Source organism: Haliotis rubra, unplaced genomic scaffold, assembly GCF_003918875.1.
Source record: "Haliotis rubra isolate DU_JTF1 unplaced genomic scaffold, ASM391887v1 Scf355, whole genome shotgun sequence".
Lineage (NCBI taxonomy): Eukaryota > Metazoa > Mollusca > Gastropoda > Lepetellida > Haliotidae > Haliotis > Haliotis rubra.
The window spans coordinates 868,967-890,532 of NW_025767030.1; the positions used below are offsets into that span (position 1 = coordinate 868,967).

General features: G+C 42.9%; 1 protein-coding gene across 1 annotated transcript in view; it reads left to right on the forward strand.

Moving 5' to 3' along the window:
* The first annotated feature begins 6,173 nt into the window (after positions 1–6,173).
* Positions 6,174–21,566, forward strand: part of LOC124285206 (nicastrin-like) — a 60,614-nt gene continuing 45,221 nt past the window's right edge. Inside the window, exons 1-2 of the mRNA XM_046721393.1 lie at positions 6,174–6,268; positions 11,514–11,609. Coding sequence (XP_046577349.1) covers positions 6,190–6,268; positions 11,514–11,609 — 175 coding nt within the window. The 5' untranslated portion in view covers positions 6,174–6,189. The remainder of the gene's footprint in view (positions 6,269–11,513; positions 11,610–21,566) is intronic.

Here is a 21,566-nt window from a genome sequence, read left to right on the forward strand (position 1 = left end):
ATGAGTAAGAAATATCCATTGAAAACGTATATAATTTCTGTTAGTTTTGGCCCTTGTTTTATCGTTGAACATGACGGCTCTGCGATGAAGGCAAGGAAGGTTCTGTGAGGAAGGCAAAGAAGGCGCTGTGATGAAGGCAACTAGGGCTCTGTGATGAAGGTAAGGCGCTGTGATGAAGGCAATTAAAGCGCTGTGATGAAGGCACTGTGATGAAGGCAAGGAAGGCTCTGTGATGAAGGCAAGGAAGGCGCTGTGATGAAAACAACGGAGGCTCTGTGATGAAGGCAAGGAAGGCGCTGTGATGAAAACAACGGAGGCTGTGTGATGAAAGCAAGGAAGGCTCAGTGATGAAGACAAGGAAGGCTCTGTGATGAAGGAAGGGAAGGCGCTGTGATGAAGGCAAGGAAGACTGTTTGATGAAGGCAAAGAAGGCGCTGTGATGAAAGCAAGGAAGGCTCCATGATGAAGGCACTGTATTGAAGGTAAAGAAGACTCTTTGATAAAGGCAAGGAAACCTCTGTGATGAAGGCAAGGAAGGCGCTGTGATGAAGGCAAGGAAGGCGCTGTGATGAAGGCAAGGAAGGCGCTGTGATGAAAACAACGGAGGCTGTGTGATGAAGGCAAGGAAGGCTCTGTGATGAAGGCAAGGGAGGCGCTGTGATGAAGGCAAGGAAGGCTCTCTGTGGTGAAGGCAAGGAAGGCTCTGTGATGAAGGCAAGGAAGGCGCTGTGATGAAAACAACGGAGGCTGTGTGATGAAGGCAAGGAAGGCTCTGTGATGAAGGCAAGGGAGGCTCTGTGATGAAGGCAAGGAAGGCTCTGTGGTGAAGGCAAGGAAGGCGCTGTGATGAAAGGCAAGGGAGGCGCTGTGATGAAGGCAAAGGAAGGCGCTGTGATGAAAGCAAGGAAGGCTCCATGATGAAGGCACTGTATTGAAGGTAAAGAAGACTGTTTGATGAAGGCAAGGGAAGGGCGCTGTGATTAAGGCAAGGAAGGCTCTGTGATGAAGGCAAGGAAGGCACTGTGGTGAAGGCAAGGGAGGCGCTGTGGTGAAGGCAAGGAAGGCTCTGTGATGAAGGCAAGGGAGGCTCTGTGATGAAGGCAAGGAAGGCACTGTGGTGAAGGCAAGGAAGGCTCTGTGATGAAGGCAAGGAAGGCGCTGTGATGGAGGCAAGGATGGCTATGTGATGAAGGCAAGGAAGGCTCACAAGAAAACGGCCACCACTGCTGGAGAAAGCGGCCTCTAAGCCTAGAGAAAACGGCCATTATATGTAACAGAAAACTACATGTAGTTTATTTACTTTTATTCATCTCTAAATCAATATTATTGTAAGGGGCAACAACAATATTACCACCGTCTCTCACATTTTAGTTTGTCCTTCTTATATTTATCTTTAATTTGAAAGTTCCCAGATCGATGAATGATCCATGGATGTTACTGCATTCCGTCAGCAGTTTTCCTGCGGTGATTTGGTCATTCTTAAACAAAAACCAGGCAATTTCTTTTCCTCCAGCAGGACAGTGTTGAGAGGCAGCATCTTCACCTCATGGTGAAGCACGAGTCTGTAAATGTTGATGGATTGCACCCCGCACTTCTGATTCAATTGGAATTAGTTAAAACAGACCTCTTTATTCGCCTTTGATTAATTCAATTAAATCTTCTACTAATCTGCCCGTCAATATATACACTACCTTATTATCTTTTTTCTCTATTATCAACTAATCTTACTTGTCGTAACTATTACAACAACCAATCAGTGACTCTTCAAATGTCATCGAAATTAACAAAACAATCAATCAATTTTTAAAAGCTTATCCGCAATGAAGTAAATATCTATTACTTAGGAGAAATATACGCTCCTTAGATCTTGGTGCAGCTATGTTGGCCGTTTTTCTATATTGTGGAGCGAGCTAAGATTAGAGACCAGATAATAGACTATCATATGGTCTCTGCTAAGATCAAGTTTTCATAAGAATTGTGCATTTAATGATAAAAGCACCAAAATTGGTCATCATATAAAAGAACATGTCTGAAATAATTTCAGATATGGAGGCATCTTAAATTGTGTATGTTACAGCGCATGCGCAGTATATAAACTTTGACATACTATTTTCAACGTTGCCCCTTAAATCTTTAATATTGCCATTCACTACACACCTATAATTTTCATAAACAGTGATTTACAGGTTCAAGATAAGACAAGAAATACATAATTTTAGAACAACAAAACATTTTCGAAACAATAAACTCCCTCTTCCCAAAATAGCGGCTAACAGATAGCTTTTGGACTATTGAAACTCTTCGAGAAAATGTGTGTATGCTTGGGATTTGTCTGATTAAAACTGACTGAAAATGAACATAATAAGTTGTATAAGAAATGCAGCACAATGAAAACAGTCATCCGAAGATGACAAATTCCCCAGCCCCCATAAATTTGAAAACACAAATCATCTGAGAGTTACTTATTTAAAGCCCAACTTGAAGTTTTGGATTCATCGTTTCGTTGGATTCATCTGCTTGATATATCTGTCAAGTCTTGTAGAAAGATATTGAACGGTTTTGAGTTGTGATCCAGAAACGAAACACAACCCCTCACTTTTGAGACGAAGTCCGAAATGTTTCCATGGAAACCCAGAAAAATAAAAATGACAAAAATCTGTAAAAACAAAAGGCACTACTTTAGGTTGCCAAAAGCAGCCAGACCTACAGTTTCATATCCCACGATTATATTCAATATTTGGCAATGAAGATAAGGAAGACTCATCACTGCCTCCGGTTTAGAGTCCTACGCATCGAACTATGTAGAACGAGCACCAGATGTCACAAGTTAAGACGACCTTTCATGAGAGATGTCACAGCAGAAGTAGCAAAAACAACTATATCCTTCTGGATGAGATCGGTGATACTTCCAACATACAGAGATGTAGGCTGAGAACCTCCCTCAGTTTTCAACCCACACGAAGGAACAGTATGTTCCCTACTGGACGAGACAGTATGTTCCCTACTGGACGAGACAGTATGTTCCCTACTGGACGAGACAGTATGTTCCCTACTGGACGAGACAGTATGTTCCCTACTGGACGAGACAGTATGTTCCCTACTGGACGAGACAGTATCTTCCCAGCTACTGGACGAGACAGTATGTTCCCAGCTACTGGACGAGACAGTATGTTCCCTACTGGACGAGACAGTATGTTCCCTGCTACTGGACGAGACAGTATGTTCCCTACTGGACGAGACAGTATGTTCCCCTACTGGACGAGACAGTATGTTCCCAGCTACTGGACGAGACAGTATGTTCCCCTACTGAGACAGTATGTTCCCTACTGGACGAGACAGTATGTTCCCTACTGGACGAGACAGTATGTTCCCAGCTACTGGACGAGACAGTATGTTCCCAGCTACTGGACGAGACAGTATGTTCCCTACTGGACGAGACAGTATGTTCCCTACTTGACGAGACAGTATGTTCCCCTACTGGACGAGACAGTATGTTCCCAGCTACTGGACGAGTATGTTCCCCTACTGAGACAGTATGTTCCCCTACTGGACGAGACAGTATGTTCCCTACTGGACGAGACAGTATGTTCCCAGCTACTGGACGAGACAGTATGTTCCAAGCTACTGGACGAGACAGTATGTTCCCCTACTGGACGAGACAGTATGTTCCCAGCTACTGGACGAGACAGTATGTTCCCCTACTGGACGAGACAGTATGTTCCTACTGGACGAGACAGTATGTTCCCAGCTACTGGACGACACTACACCAAGCATCAAAAATCCTGTCAGGAGTTGATATCTTGCATGTACAAAGAGGTGTAACAACCGATACAAGTGCAAACAGTCCTCACGTACATGCACTGGTGCGAGAGCCAGTGTTCATAACATTGACACAGCTATGTTTTCAACATGTTTAACCAGTATTTTTGGGTCAGTTTTTTTAACAAGTCGTCCTAGTAGGGTATAGATGGCAGGCCCAAAGCTATAACAGTATCCAGAAAAGGCAAAATATTATTTATCTACTGCACATGCGCAAAATGAAATTATTTTGAGTGCCTCCATATCCCAAAAATGTTCACTATGCATCAGTCTATAAATGTGCAAGTATAATGCTTTTTGTAGCAGGGATAACTAACTAACTGGCATCATCAAACCTTGAAAAAGGCCCGAGCAAAGCAGCAGAAAGCTTACAATCTGAAAGCTCGTGGTGCAACAGTCAAGGTTGGTGATGTGGTGCTGGTTCGCGAAGTTGGCATCCGAGGTAAACAGAAGCTTGCCAATCGGTGGGAAGAAGATTTCTGTGTCGTGGAGGCACAACCGAATGTAGGCATTCCAGTTTTAAAGTCCGTAAGGAAGGGAGTGCTAAATGTCGTGTTCTCCACCGCAACATTCTTCTCCCAATTGGTACAGACGGAAAGCCAATTCCCAAGCCACGCAGTCCTTCGCCACGGTTAAATGTGTCCGACACCTCGGTTGAATTGTCTCAGTACCCTCTTGAGTTGTCCTCATCCGATCTGGATGTTGGAATTTTCGACACTTCAGAGGCTGACACTTCTGCAACTCAGCAGCCGGACACATCCCTGTTGCTTCAGGATCAGCGCAATAAGCCTTTGCCGTTGACACCACCTACACCAGCATTGAGAAGGAATCGCCCAGCTCACTCTAACTTGACTGAACCTGAATCGGGTCCCACTTTGGTGCGTCGGCCAACACGTCCACGTTTGAAACCGAAGAGTGGATGAGGGACGGTCAGTGGGAAGTCAAACAGAATGCTGTCTGGGTCTAACCAGTTTTTCCCCAAGTTATAAGTTACCATTATTTCTGCTATTCATGACCTAATCAGACAGATTTAGTATTAATGGCGAGGACGCCATTTCCCAAAGGGGTGGATGTAGCAGGGATAACTAACTTGATCTTTGTATATATCGTGGTATATTTTCTTTATTTAATTGTATGTTCATCTTTCATCAAGATTCCATTTGTTGCATCAACCATCTTTCATAACCTTTTCTGTTAAATGTCCATTTGTTATATGTTGTCCGTGTTTGCCGTTGAACGCCGCCTGTCTTAGTTGTCACCTTGTTATCTGTTTCCTGGAGGCTTGTGACAAGGATTTCCCTTCACCACTGTTCTAGTTTTTTATTAAGTACCCATCCTCTGGGCTTTCCCTATTCTATTTATGTCACATCAAAGGCTTCCTTTGATGTGTTATCTGTCCTCTAATTGGCTATTGTGTCCCTCTGTCTACTTCCTTTGGCATACCTGTCTTCCACCTCACCCAATTACTGTTGCTGAGGTGGAAAGATCTTTTCTTTCTTCAGGTATGGCCATTTTCTAATCCTTTTCCATCTGCCTCAATTTTATCTTAACTTCTATACAAAGGTGCTTAAATTAATTCAAACTGTAATTTAAACTATTAAGGGTAATATTTAATGTATAATTTTAATCTTTAAAGCAATTAATTAGTTATAACTTGTATACATTGTATTGACTATGTGCATGGACCATCTGCTCTCCATACATTTATAGATTTGTTTTGCAAAAGGTATATTTATTACCTTGGCTAACTGTGATACTTGTTTACAATGCATAATATTATATTTAATGTAAATTTAATATTGAGTGACTTATTTTAATGACTCCAATTGCTGTTGCTGAGGTTGAAACATCTTTTCTTTCTTCAGATACCTCAACAACAGCCTCATAATAAACTCATAACATCATCACCATTGTTTTGTCTTGTACTCAACGGCCCAGAGCCGAAATTCTCAGGCGACCTCGGCTACACTTTTATCATTAAGTACACAGTTTATCTGCTTAGCCGCTCTACTACTATACACAGAGGCCGTTTTCTCTAGACACAGAGTCCGTTTTCTCCCGCGCGGTGGCCGTTTGCTCCATTTTGTTAGGGCCCCTTTTCTCTGGGGTCCGTTTTCTCCATATCCCGGTGTAACTACCACTTAGTCGGAAACTTGTTTTGCAATTAAAATGTTTTACAAATTCAATTATTATTGAATGTTTCTTGATGTGTTCGTTTATATGATTGAACTGGCATTGTAAGTAAAAAGGTATTTTAAAACGCATATACTGAGATTCGAACTTCAAATTGTTCTTTCGATCTGATGTTCACGTTTTCTATCGCTGGCAAATAGAGTTACTTCCCCTGGAGAAAGCCGGAAGTACAAAATCATGGCGAACTTGGCAAGGAAGTGGATTGTACTTTCTGTTGAGTTAATCTTCGTTTCGTTCCTATTACTGAGTTACACAGGTAAATAGTTCATTTATTAAAATGACCGATCCTTAAGAAGTACACTCGTAAAATGTGGCTTCCTTTACTCCAGACAACTTTCAACAGCGTAGTTTGTTTAATTGATCGGACAAGCTGAAGTATCCATGACTCACTGGAAGGGGCAGAGACGAATAGTTCATTGAATATGTGTACAGATGTAAATCGGGATACACAACAAATAATATTCAAAATGTGGAGACGCACACAACTAAACTAACCTCGCACCCACGCGAAGACAATAGTCCAAATCGTTGGCTATTGTCAAGTCACGCGACTGGTGACTAGATGCCCTGTCATGCCTATCATTATCAAACACTCTTTCACGATCCTTTAGCATGTTTAGGCTGTTCAAACATCCCATTTCAATTCTTGTCCGTCAGATACGCATCTTATCTTGAGCCCTGAATCAGGTGCTGATCACTAGATAATTAAGAAATAGGTCTTTGTGAAAGCACCCATTGTCTCTTGATAAAGGGTTGGCTTATTGGATTAACTCTCAAGCCTGGGTTAGCTTGAAGGGTAGTCTGAGTTCAGTCCTCTGTCCAGTTCTAAATGAAACCCGCAAACTACACCTACAGGGGAACAGCGCCTCAGTTATCATGGTTATCTAGCCAGTGTTGTCTTGTTTACCCAGTATAATCACCACGTGCCAGTTAGCAACTGGCTTAGCTAGAGATGCACTCCATGACAGAGATGGAGAATCACCCTTGAATCTTTGTTTCATAATATATTTTTTCAATTCACAATTCCACAGGACCCATAGAATAAAAATAAAAACACACACATTTCATATTTAACATTTGTTGTAATTGGCATTGAAATTATTAACAAACATAAGATTTATAAACAGCAAACAAGTGTCACATGTCACATATAACAACTTCAGTCAAAGTCATTGTGAAATATACAGTCCAACACTGGGGCCGGCAGGTTGTAGACTTCGGTAGGCTTCTAACGGACCGTTGGCAAACATGTGTATATAGTTTGCAAGAATGAAGTTTATTTCATATACTCAAACCAGGGACGAACCTTTTCATTCATTGATTCAATTTTCAAATAATACACCAACTGCAACTCTCTTCTTCTCATCAATGGTTCATGGTAAAAACCTTGCACTGTGTAATTGTCCTCATTCACTTCATTAACAGTGCTACAGATAACCTTTTGGGTCATTGAGTTATGTACTCAATTGGGTAGCCTAAATTTCCTTTGAGTAACAAAATAAATTGTACTCACCTCACTCAAACTCAGTTGGGTATTTTGCCATTTTCCATTAATTTTGAAAATATAATAAAGTTTAAATGTTAATGTTTGTTATTTATATTTGATCTTTAATATGAGAAACGATAAGAAAGACTGCAAGTTGTCATATTCATGTCCTGAAATAGAACCTCTCAATATACTGATATTCCTCATTTATTTTATCTATCCACTGGTACGCGAGGGTAAGATTTGACATTTTTGTGTGTAATGCATGTGAGATCACATTTATTGAGTACTTACAAAAATCAAGCGCACTTGTAATGCATAGGCTTAATAGGAATTTAGTTTTCACATAAATATTTATGTAATTTCACGCAGATACGCAGCTTATCTGTAACGCCTGATTAATGTTCACCTCTGCCTCAGAGGTTGTCGTGGATACACAGCAATCAGTGGATCAGGGGTTGAAAAATACCATCGTAATGTTTTGATCAATGTATTTTGATGGTGAAATAAAATGCAATTGTCTGTTTGTAATTGATGAAGATTATTTGTAAAAGAAACCACATTGTTTATTATTGTCAAGTGAATTTAATATTTGGTCAAGTGTATTTTGAAAGTTTACCGACCTGAGTCCAGTGGAGTTTTGAAAAAAAAATTCAATCCCTGGTGGAAATATTTTTTTGTCAAGGGCTAATTATTCAATCTAAGATTGGGTAATAAGTCCACACCTGATGTGGTGAATAAATTATTGATCATTCATAGGATTCATGCTGATTGATTAAAACATATCCTTAAGCCGATAATATGTTGACTGATTGCTTATTACTACTGAATGCCTCGTGGTGGTAAGAGAAGCATCAGTTGGTATATTTTGCTGCAGTCTTTCTTAATAATGATATCCAGGTATAGGTGTACATTTAGGTTAGACTTTTCAAGGATTGCTGATTCTTGTCTCTTGAGCATGTTGAGATAACATTTTAACAGCTGTGGCACCAACACCATGGTTCATTTGTTATGGGGAAAATCCAGCATCATGGGAGAGAAGCGATCACAGCACCTTGTCTCTTCCAGTGGAATACTCTATTGTCTGAGAGGTCACTGAACCTAAGCTAATGATAAAACGCACCTCGTAAATTTATGGATGACAACTTCTTCTTTATTGTAAGTCACAACGTTTCTGGGCTTTTCCTTGCCCTTCACAGGTAAATTGTAACAAGCAAGATACATCAATGAGTCTGTATACTGAATGTACAAGAAGCCAGTGTTGCATGTATATACAATAAACTGGATAAGAAACGGAGATGAAAGAGTGAGATGTACAGATAATGGGCAGAGTTTATACAATAATGTAATAAGCTAATTGACTTCCCGTGCCTGGGGAGGTACACTCCTTGATCCCTGTTCAGCTCGCGGCTAATTGTCTTATCATTAAAGACTCTAATAGTTTGGCGCTTTAAATTAATCGAAAATTATTATAAAAAGATTTTTAAATAATATGTATGGCGATCATGGACATTAGTGGTTGATATGTTGATTGTTGCCAGTCAATGGAGTGAGTAGGGTTTTAGAAGATGTGCTCTGAGAGAGCTAATTTTGTCAGAAACGTTGTGACATACAATAAAGAAGAAGTTGTCATCCATAAAATTTGCGTTTTTGATTTAAACATATTTTTATTCATGATGATGAATTGGGATTGGTGAACAAGCATTACTGCTTATATTAACACCGCCTCCCATGCAAACATATAATACAACATGAAAAATGGAGGATTTGACGTCAACGATACTGACCATTGCATAAATATACTATTTTTAGAATGTATTTATAAATATACTGAAACAATAAAAGAAGAAGTTGTCATCCATAAAAGAAACGCAAGTTGATTTAGAAATGTCAATATTTCTGAATCTGTGGAACAAACAATCTTAACACTACGAAAAAACAACAGACAAGTGATTGGTGAAGAAATGAGTCGTGATCTCTGGTGAAAACAACACTCAAGTTGATTGTAAACGCATATGTTATCACTCCACCCTCACACACCAAAAATGTCACGAAAAAGTGTGTCAATCAGGGGCGCGTGTGACCACCATTGGCTGCAATGCAGGCAGCACAACGACATCTCATCGAGTAAACAAGTGTCTGAAAGAAGGGTTGGGGAATTTGATTCCATTCCCTGACCAATCTGGCTTCCAAAGCTCTAAGGTTTTGAGGTTGAGCAGCTGTCTGTATCCGGCTCACCAATTTCATCCCACACATGCTCGATTGGTGCCATATCCGGGGACAGAGAGGGCCAGGGCAGTACAGCAATGTTGTTCCCTCTGAGGAAGTCCATAGAGACCCGTGCAGTTTGAGGACGAGCATTGTCCTGCTGGAACGCCTGGAGCTGAGGTTGGGCCTGGAATAGCGGTACAACGTGGTGTTGAAGGACCTGGTCTCTGTAGACTACAGCAATCACAATTTGATCTAAACACGCGTGTAAGCGTGTTCTGTGGTGATAGCTGAAGCCACCCCATACCATGAGACTTCCACCTCCCCAGCGGTCAGCTTCCACAACACAACAGTTGGCGAACTCTTTCATTACGCCGTCTCCATACACGTAATCGCCATCGGCGTGGGACAAGTTGAATCTGGACTCATCAGAAAACAACACTTGTTGCCATTGTTGACGCCGCCAACGCTGGTGTTGTCGCCCACTGTAAACGATTTAGGTGGTGACGCTAAGCGCCAGAATCGGTCCGACGAAGGACGGCGACACCTGATCCCTGCTGCCCTCAGACGAATCTAACTTTAACAGTGTCTGCAGAGATGTGGACGCTGTGGCCCTTGAATGGTTGCAGCTGTCTGTGTTGCTCGTTGCTGTCGGTTACGCCAGATGAGTCACCCGGATGTGACGATCTTGCGCTGGGGTTGTTACCCTGGGACGCCCTGAACGTGGTCGGTCTCGAACAGTACCGGTTTGACGATACCTTACGGATAGTCTTGTGATTGTTGTCACGCGTGACATCTGAAGTGCCTGGCCACTGCAGTTGGTGTGGATCCGTCTGCAACATTCCAACGGCGATTCCTCGTTGCTGTTCAGTTAGACGCGGGCATGTATTCTCAGCGTTGTCACAGTCAATTTTGTGTTCTATGGTGTTTTTGAATGACCTGCCCTATAAAGCTTCAAATTGAGTGAATGCACGCAATTTTGTGTGAAACACAAAAACGCCATGCAAAAACACTAAAAACATGAAAATGATTGCGTTTGGGCGATATGGTCAAGAATAAGCGGCAACAACGGCAAAACCATCTTCGAATGCTTGGTTCTATAATGGTATACTTTGTTGTCCTAAAAGGAATGCATTCGAACGTATGTTTTGAAAAATAGTAACTGCGTTTCTTTTGCGGTTCAGTATATATACGGATTACATGAAATACAACTATTCTCTAAGTAGTCATGAGTTAGAGAGTTACAGTTGTGTGTGTCTCACAAGCCATTGTAGAACTATAAATCAATCATGAGAAGGTTGTTGAGTAAATTTAATTATTTTCCTGAGAAAAATTAAAGCGCTTGGTCTTGGTTATATAATCGTGGACGGATTCAACTATTTTCTGGTTTACACGGGGAGTAAGTTCTTTGTTTCCCTTAAGAATGGTATCCAGGTTATAACCGGTAGTGTAAAAAATACATATTAAGTCTTATCCCGGTATAGTTACGCAAGTGAGGAAATAGTGTAGGCGTTTTCACTCTGATGTCCACAAGAAGAACAAAGGGCTGTCTATTAAATGTCTTATACTTATCGGCACTAAATTTGCGTTTTACTTGAACACCAACTTCTAAATGCCTCTGAAGAAGCTAAGCTAATGAGTTAGTAAACCAACACTTTGCTGGATCAGCACTGAAGCTATTGTACATAATTGGTGGCCTCCTTCCTTCTGATTACCATCACTGGTAACACACATGCACAATTCTTTAAGTTTCTTATCCTCCTCCACTGAAAACCAGCTTGACTTATTCCTTGCATTTTTGTTTCAGATGCAAAGAGAACAAAAGAGAAGATTTATATTGACCTTCAGACTCAAAATGCTTGTTTCCGGTCTCTGAACGCCACCCACCAGATAGGATGTACATGTATGTATGGGATTACAGGGTGTGTAGGGACTGAGAGGATGTACATGTATGTATGGGATCACAGGGTGTGTAGGACTGCTAGGATGTACATGTATGTATGGGATCACAGGGTGTGTAGGACTGCTAGGATGTACATGTATGTATGGGATCACAGGGGTGTGTAGGGCTGCTAGGATGTACATGTATGCTAGGATGTACATGTATGTATCACACAGGGTGTGTAGGACTGCTAGGATGTACATGTATGTATGGGATCACAGGGTGTGTAGGACTGCTAGGATGTACATGTATGTATGGGATCACAGGGGTGTGTAGGGCTGCTAGGATGTACATGTATGTATGGGATCACAGGGTGTGTAGGGACTGCTAGGATGTACATGTATGTAGGGATGTACATGTATGTATGGGATCACAGGGTGTGTAGGGCTGCTAGGATGTACATGTATGTATGGGATCACAGGGTGTGTAGGGCTGCTAGGATGTACATGTATGTATGGGATCACAGGGTGTGTACTGCTAGGATGTATGTATGTATGGGATCAAAGGATGTGCAGGGCTGCTAGGATGGATCACATGTATGTATGGGATCACAGGGTGTGTATGGGACTGCTAGGATGTACATGTATGTATGGGATCACAGGTGTGTAGGGCTGCTAGGATGTACATGTATGTATGGGATCACAGGGTGTGTAGGACTGCTAGGATGTACATGTATGTATGGGATCACAGGGTGTGTAGGACTGCTAGGATGTACATGTATGTATGGGATCAGCTGCAGGATGGTGTGTCACAGGGTGTGTAGGACTGCTAGGATGTACATGTATGTATGGGATCACTGGGTGTGTGTAGAGCTGCTAGGATGTACATGTATGTATGGGATCACAGGGTGTGTAGGACTGCTAGGATGTACATGTATGTATGGGATCACAGGGTGTGTAGGACTGCTAGGATGTACATGTATGTATGGGATCACAGGGTGTGTATGGGACTGCTAGGATGTACATTAGGGGAGTAGGAATGTACATTAGGAGTGAAACGGTATGAGTCTTACCCCAGTATGGTATGTAGTATGGTACAAAGCCTTTGCTTCATTCTATTTAGGTTGGGTATATGAGATATGATCATAAAAGGGCAGAAAGAAATGCATAGATTTTGACAAATTGATTTGATTTCTAGACATTTTGGATGAGGTTTAAAAAAGGTTGATAAAATGACGGTACAAAAACTGAAAATACCGCATTTTTGGATTGTATTACGGTATGTCGAAACAAATGTCAAATACTGCGGTTCTACTTATTCCGTGGAATACCGCTTTCACCCCTAATGAACATGTATGTATGAGGATCACAGGCTCTGTAGGGTCTTTATGAATATGTTTTTAATTACAATTTCTAACCATTATAGTTTCATGTGTTTCTATCAGTTAGATTCATCCACAGACATCTTGTATCGGGATGTGTTGTGGATGATGGCGGGAAACAAGGTGCAGAACAAGGTACTGTGACCATGTGTCCCAGTCCACCCAGCTGTCAATGGGTACCTCGTTAGGATGAGAAAGCCCCCATAACTCAGTGTCTAGTGGCAGCAAAGAGTTGTATACTCCCAGGGAGTTGAGATTGCTAAACGATGTGCAGTTGATATTGACATCCAATGATGAGGGAAAAATACCAGCGCCTTGAGCATGCACTAGTGCATGGATATGTGCTGTGTAAATATCCTATAATAATAATAATAATAATAATAATAATAATAATATTCCAGAAACATTTCTGGCTACTTCCGCTCTTAATGTGATTACCACTATATTTCTTCTTTCTGAAAGCAGTTTGATCATTATTCCATATTTGTGTTTTGTTTGACATTTGCCCCCTCGGGTCCATATTGAACCCTCGGGTCCATATTGAACAGTAAACTATTCCTGTATCTCTCTCTTACCATCTATTGCCACCATCATGGACATTACTAGACCTTGTGTGACCATGGTAACCCTGTGTGTTCCTGTATCTCTCCTACCATCTATTGTCACCATCATGGACATTACTAGACCCTTGTGTGACTACCCTGTGACTGTATCTCTAACCATGGTAACATCTCTGCTGTATGTTCCTGTATCTCTACCTCCTCACCATCCTTTGTCACCATCATGGACATTATTAGACCTTGTGTGATACTACTACCCTCTGTGTTCCTGTATCTCTCCTACCATCTATTGTCACCATCATGGACATTACTACCCTGTGTGTTCCTGACCTATTGTGTGACTACTAGACCTTGTGTATTCCTGTATCTCTCCTACCATCTATTGCCACCATCATGGACATTACTAGACCTTGTGTGACTACCCTTGTGTGACTACCCTGTGTATTCCTGTATCTCTCCTACCATCTATTGTCACCCATCATGGACATTACTAGACCTCATGACATTACTGACCTTGTGTGACTACCCTGGACTGTGTGTAACCATGGTAACATCTCTGTGTGTTCCTGTTTTCTCCTACCATCTATTGTCACCATCATGGACATTACTAGACCTTGTGTGACTACCCTGTGTGTTCCTGTATCTCTCCTACCATCTATTGCCACTATCATGGACATTACTAGACCTTGTGTGATGACCCCTGTGTGTTCCTGTATCTCCTACCATCTATTGTCACCATCATGGACATTACTAGACCTTGTGTGTGTGACCCTCTGTGTGTTCCTGTATCTCTCCTACCATCTATTGCCACCATCATGGACATTACTAGACCTTGTGTGATCCTACCCTGTGTGTTCCTGTATCTTTCCTACCATCTATTGCCACCATCATGGACATTACTAGACCTTGTGTGACTACCCTGTGTGTTCCTGTATCTCTCCTACCATCTATTGTCACCATCATGGACATTACTAGACCTTGTGTGACTACCCTGAACTGTGTGTAACCATGGTAACATCTCTTCGTGTTCCTGTTCCTGTATTTCTCCTACCATCTATTGTCACCATCATGGACATTACTAGACCTTATTGTGTGACTACCCTGAACTACTGTGTAACCATGGTAACATCTCTTCGTGTTCCTGTAATTCTCCTACCATCTATTGTCACCATCATGGACATTACTAGACCTTGTGTGACTATCCTGGACTGTGTGTAACCATGGTTACATCTGTGTGTTCGGTGTAGTGGTAAGAGCGTCTGCCGGAGAGCTGAAGGTCACGGGTTCGATCCCGGCTGCATCATACCAAAAGGCGTTAAAATATGGTACTTGTTGGTCCCTGCCTGGCTCGGCATTAATGGGGTACATCAAGGACTGGTCGGCTCGGAGTCAGTATAATGTGTCTGAGTAGGGTATTCATGCCCGGCTGCGGCATGGTATCTCACTCTCAGTGGTCTAGCACTATAAAACCAGCTTAAGCCTGGGCTGAGTACAAGCAGCCGCACGCATTACACCTACACCGCATGCACGTCGTCATATGAGCCGAAATATTCTGAAGTCGCGACGTGAAACCAATTTCACCTCACCTCACCTCTCTGTGTGTTCCAGCATCCTCCGAGGGCAACGTGGGTGTCCTCCACTACCTGGAGACACAGGGCGACTACAACTGGATACTGAAGGATGGCCCTAACCCTCCTATGTTGTCTTGATGAACTCACTTGAGTTTAACAGGTAGACAACATTCGACTGGATGGTGTTTAGTATTTTGTAACTCTGCTCTCAGCAATATTCCAGCTATGTGGCAGTGGTCTGTTAATAATCAGACCAGACTGTCCAGTGAGTGACACAATGAGCATCGATCTACGCAGATGGGATATGATGACAGCAACCAGGTCAGCGTTCCACCTGATTATAGATACTTGTAGGTGCCTCTTATGGCATGCATGAGCTCTAACTTGGATCTTCAGAGCATATTATGGTGCAGGGAGTTTTGCTTCTCCAGAAATAAATGGCTCAGAGATTTAAGTGTCCTGTGGTAGTATACATTGTACATATATACAATAACCACTCACACTTAAGTCAGCTGAAGTGATAATATCTCTTGCACCACTTGCAATTGGTGAGATGTTGCACCATGTTTAGATGGTGAGATGTTGCACCATGTTTAGATGGTGATATGTTGCACCATGTTTAGAAGGTGAGATGTTGCACCATGTTTAGAAGGTGAGATGTTGCACCATGTTTAGAAGGTGAGATGTTGCACCATGTTTAGGTGAGGTGTTACGTTGCAGCTCTAACCTGGACCTGCTGGTGGCCTCACAGCGAAAGTGAGCGGGATACTGGTCATCAACGTGCTAGAGAACCAGACCTTGACCCCGTTCCCGGGTCAGTTCTCCGCCGACAAGTCATGTCCAAACGATGCATACGGTGAGTAACTGATGGTGGGGACGTCATACTGCTTCTCTGGAAATAATGGTGACAGATGATTTCCTCAAAGTCATTGATATGTTTGAACCATGGTGTACTTGCTTAACAACAAAATCTATATTGAAATGTTACCTTTCACAGAATACAAAAGTTGTATATCCATAAAAATATCATCATTCTTCATCACCTCAACTTCTAAAATGCCCATCAAAGAAGAGTCAAATACTGCTCAGATTTGCAGCACCTCAGTAAGGTAGATTTTGTTAGAGACAAACATCATATGGGCAATCCTGGAGATAATTTATCCATGTTTATGTGACCTATTTTCATGTTCTTCTATATCTTCCGCATCTCTGAAAGAAATTTTTGAGGACACTTGAATAATCTGTTCAAGAATCTGTACCAATCCCCTATACTTCCCTGATATACCTCCCTGAAACATGTGTAGTGGTGACAGATCTACCTCCCTAAAACGTGTGTAGTGGTGACAGATCTACCTCCCTGAAACGTGTGTAGTGGTGACAGATCTACCTCCCTGAAACATGTGTAGTGGTGACAGATCTACCTCCCTGAAACATGTAGTGGTGACAGATCTACCTCCCTGAAACATGTGTAGTGGTGACAGATCTACCTCCCTAAAAAGCGTGTGTAGTGGTGACAGATCTACCTCCCTGAAACATGTGTAGTGGTGGCAGATCTACCTCCCTGAAACATGTGTAGTGGTGGCAGATCTACCTCCCTGAAACATGTGTAGTGGTGGCAGATCTACCTCCCTGAAACATGTGTAGTGGTGACAGATCTACCTCCCTAAAGCGTGTGTAGTAGTGACAGATCTACCTCCCTGAAACATGTGTAGAGGTGACAGATCTACCTCCCTAAAACGTGTGTAGAGGTGACAGATCTACCTCCCTAAAAGCGTGTGTAGTGGTGACAGATCTACCTCCCTGAAACATGTGTTGTGGTGACAGATCTACCTCCCTAAAAGCGTGTGTAGAGGTGACAGATCTACCTCCCTAAAGCGTGTGTAGTGGTGACAGATCTACCTCCCTGAAACATGTGTTGTGGTGACAGATCTACCTCCCTAAAAGCGTGTGTAGAGGTGACAGATACCTCCCTCCCTGGTTACAGATCTACCTCCTAAAAGCAGGTAGTGGTGACAGATCTACCTCCCTAAAGCGTGTGTAGTGGTGACAGATCTACCTCCCTAAAGCGTGTGTAGTGGTGACAGATCTACCTCCCTAAAAGCGTGTGTAGAGGTGACAGATCTACCTCCTAAAAACAGATCTACCTCCCTGAAATGTGTGTAGTGACAGATCTACCTCCCTGAAACATGTGTAGTGGTGACAGATCTACCTCCCTGAAACATGTGTAGTGGTGGCAGATCTACCTCCCTGAAACGTGTGTAGTGGTGGCAGATCTACCTCCCTGAAACATGTGTAGTGGTGACAGATCTACCTCCCTGAAACATGTGTAGTGACAGATCTAAACATGTGTAGTGGTGACAGATCTACCTCCCTGAAACGTGTGTAGTGGTGGCAGATCTACCTCCCTGAAACATGTGTAGTGGTGGCAGATCTACCTCCCTGAAACATGTGTAGTGGTGGCAGATCTACCTCCCTGAAACGTGTGTAGTGACAGATCTACCTCCCTGAAAGCGTGTGTAGTGGTGACAGATCTACCTCCCTGAAACATGTGTAGTGGTGACAGATCTACCTCCCTGAAACATGTGTAGTGGTGGCAGATCTACCTCCCTGAAACATGTGTAGTGACAGATCTACCTCCCTGAAACATGTGTAGTGGTGGCAGATCTACCTCCCTGAAACATGTGTAGTGACAGATCTACCTCCCTGAAACATGTGTAGTGACAGATCTACCTCCCTGAAACATGTGTTGTGGTGACAGATCTACCTCCCTGAAACATGTGTAGTGACAGATCTACCTCCCTGAAGCGTGTGTAGTGGTGGTAGATCTACCTCCCTGAAACATGTGTAGTGACAGATCTACCTCCCTGAAACGCGTGTGTAGTAGTGACAGATCTACCTCCCTGAAACATGTGTAGTGACAGATCTACCTCCCTGAAACGTGTGTAGTAGTGACAGATCTACCTCCCTGAAACGTAGTGGTGACAGATCTACCTCCCTGAAACATGTGTAGTGGTGGCAGATCTACCTCCCTGAAACATGTGTAGTGGTGGCAGATCTACCTCCCTGAAATGTGTGTAGTGACAGATCTACCTCCCTGAAACGTGTGTAGTGGTGGCAGATCTACCTCCCTGAAACATGTGTAGTGACAGATCTACCTCCCTGAAACGTGTGTAGTAGTGACAGATCTACCTCCCTGAAACATGTGTAGTGACAGATCTACCTCCCTGAAACATGTGTAGTGGTGACAGATCTACCTCCCTGAAACATGTGTAGTAGTGACAGATCTACCTCCCTGAAACATGTGTAGAGGTGACAGATCTACCTCCCTGAAACGTGTAGTGGTGACAGATCTACCTCCCTGAAACATGTGTAGTGGTGACAGATCTACCTCCCTGAAACATGTGTAGAGGTGACAGATCTACCTCCCTGAAACGTGTGTAGTGGTGACAGATCTACCTCCCTGAAACATGTGTAGTGGTGACAGATCTACCTCCCTGAAACGTGTGTAGTGGTGGCAGATCTACCTCCCTGAAACATGTGTAGTGGTGGCAGATCTACCTCCCTGAAACATGTGTAGTGGTGGCAGATCTACCTCCCTGAAATGTGTGTAGTGACAGATCTACCTCTGAAACCGGTGTAGTGGTGACAGATGTACCTGAAACATGTGTAGTGGTGACAGATCTACCTCCCAGAAACATGTGTAGTGGTGACAGATCTACCTACCTCCCTGAAACATGTGTTGTGGTGACAGATCTACCTCCCTGAAACATGTGTAGTGACAGATCTACCTCCCTGAAACGTGTGTAGTGGTGACAGATCTACCTCCCTGAAACATGTGTAGAAGTGACAGATCTACCTCCCTGAAACATGTGTAGAGGTGACAGATCTACCTCCCTGAAACGGTAGAGGTGACAGATCTACCTCCCTGAAACATGTGTAGTAGTGACAGATCTACCTCCCCTGAAACATGTGTAGAGGTGACAGATCTACCTCCCTGAAACGCGTGTAGTGGTGACAGATCTACCTCCCTGAAACATGTGTAGTGGTGACAGATCTACCTCCCTGAAACGTGTGTAGTGGTGGCAGATCTACCTCCCTGAAACATGTGTAGTGGTGGCAGATCTACCTCCCTGAAACATGTGTAGTGGTGGCAGATCTACCTCCCTGAAATGTGTGTAGTGACAGATCTACCTCCCTGAAACGTGTGTAGTGGTGACAGATCTACCTCCCTGAAACATGTGTAGTGGTGACAGATCTACCTCCCTGAAACATGTGTAGTGGTGACAGATCTACCTCCCTGAAACATGTGTAGTGACAGATCTACCTCCCTGAAACGTGTGTAGTGGTGGCAGATCTACCTCCCTGAAACATGTGTAGTGACAGATCTACCTCCCTGAAACATGTGTAGTGACAGATCTACCTCCCTGAAACATGTGTAGTGGTGGCAGATCTACCTCCCTGAAACATGTGTAGTGACAGATCTACCTCCCTGAAACATGTGTAGTGGTGGCAGATCTACCTCCCCTGAAACATGTGTAGTGACAGATCTACCTCCCTGAAACGCGTGTGTAGTGGTGACAGATCTACCTCCCTGAAACATGTGTAGTGACAGATCTACCTCCCTGAAACGTGTGTAGTGGTGACAGATCTACCTCCCTGAAACGTGTAGTGGTGACAGATCTACCTCCCTGAAACATGTGTAGTGGTGGCAGATCTACCTCCCTGAAACATGTGTAGTGGTGGCAGATCTACCTCCCTGAAATGTGTGTAGTGACAGATCTACCTCCCTGAAACGTGTGTAGTGGTGGCAGATCTACCTCCCTGAAACATGTGTAGTGACAGATCTACCTCCCTGAAACGCTTGTAGTAGTGACAGATCTACCTCCCTGAAACATGTGTAGTGACAGATCTACCTCCCTGAACGCGTGTGTAGTAGTGACAGATCTACCTCCCTGAAACATGTGTAGTGGTGACAGATCTACCTCCCTGAAACATGTGTAGTGGTGACAGATCTACCTCCCTGAAACGTGTGTAGTGGTGACAGATCTACCTCCCTGAAACATGTGTAGTGGTGACAGATCTACCTCCCTGAAACATGTGTGTAGTGACAGATCTACCTCCCTGAAACATGTGTGGTGGCAGATCTACCTCCCTGAAACATGTGTCTAGCTAATCGCCTGAGTGAGTGGAATAAATGAGGCTGGGAACATGCCTATAGTCAGTGCTGCATGTGTTACCATGGTTACCCCTTTACTGCTGCTGTGTTCATTGTGATGCTGTATTGTGTCAGGCATGTACCACAAAGACAAGAGCTACAGCAACTGCAAGAAGCAGAAGTGGAATGTGGGGCACCGACATTGGCATGATGTTCAAGGACTACAGCATCCCCATGTTCTCCCTGCCTAACGAGGATCTATGTCAGCAAGCTCATCAACATGGTCAGTTCTCCACAGGGCATACCTTTACCAGTGGGATATTTTATGTTTCATCGAATTTGTGAAAATGAAAGCAAGCATTAGAAAACTCAGTGCATACCATTACCCTCAAAATCCATTCCTTTCCATCACTTTCTGTAGCCTGAGTGACCTGGACGGATGTGATCAGTTTGCTGAAGCATTGTCACTCAGTTTAACATAGATAAATCATGGATAAATCATGCATGGTAAATCCATGCAGTTAGCATGGATAAATCATGGGTACACTGCAGTTAACATGGATAAATCATGGGTACACTGCAGTTAACATGGATAAATCATGGGTACACTGCAGTTAACATGGATAAACATGGATAAATCATGGGTACACTGCAGTTAACATGGATAAATCATGGGTACACTGCAGTTAACATGGATAACCATGGAAACACTGCAGTTAACATGGATAAATCATGGGTACACTGCAGTTAACATGGATAAATCATGGGTACACTGCAGTTAACATGGATAAATCATGGGTACACTGCAGTTAACATGGATAAATCATGGAATACACTGCAGTTAACATGGATAAATCATGGGTACACTGCAGTTAACATGGATAAATCATGGATACACTGCAGTTAGCATGGATAAATCATGGGTACACTGCAGTTAGCATGGATAAATCATGGATACACTGCAGTTAACATGGATAAATCATGGGTACACTGCAGTTAACATGGATAAATCATGGATACACTGCAGTTAACATGGATAAATCATGGATACACTGCAGTTAACATGGATAAATCATGGATACACTGCAGTTAACATGGATAAATCATGGATACACTGCAGTTAACATGGATAAATCATGGGTACACTGCAGTTAACATGGATAAATCATGGATAACCTGCAGTTAGCATGGATAAATCATGGGTACACTGCAGTTAGCATGGATAAATCATGGATACACTGCAGTTAACATGGATAAATCATGGAGTACACCGCAGTTAGCATGGATAAATCATGGGTACACTGCAGTTAA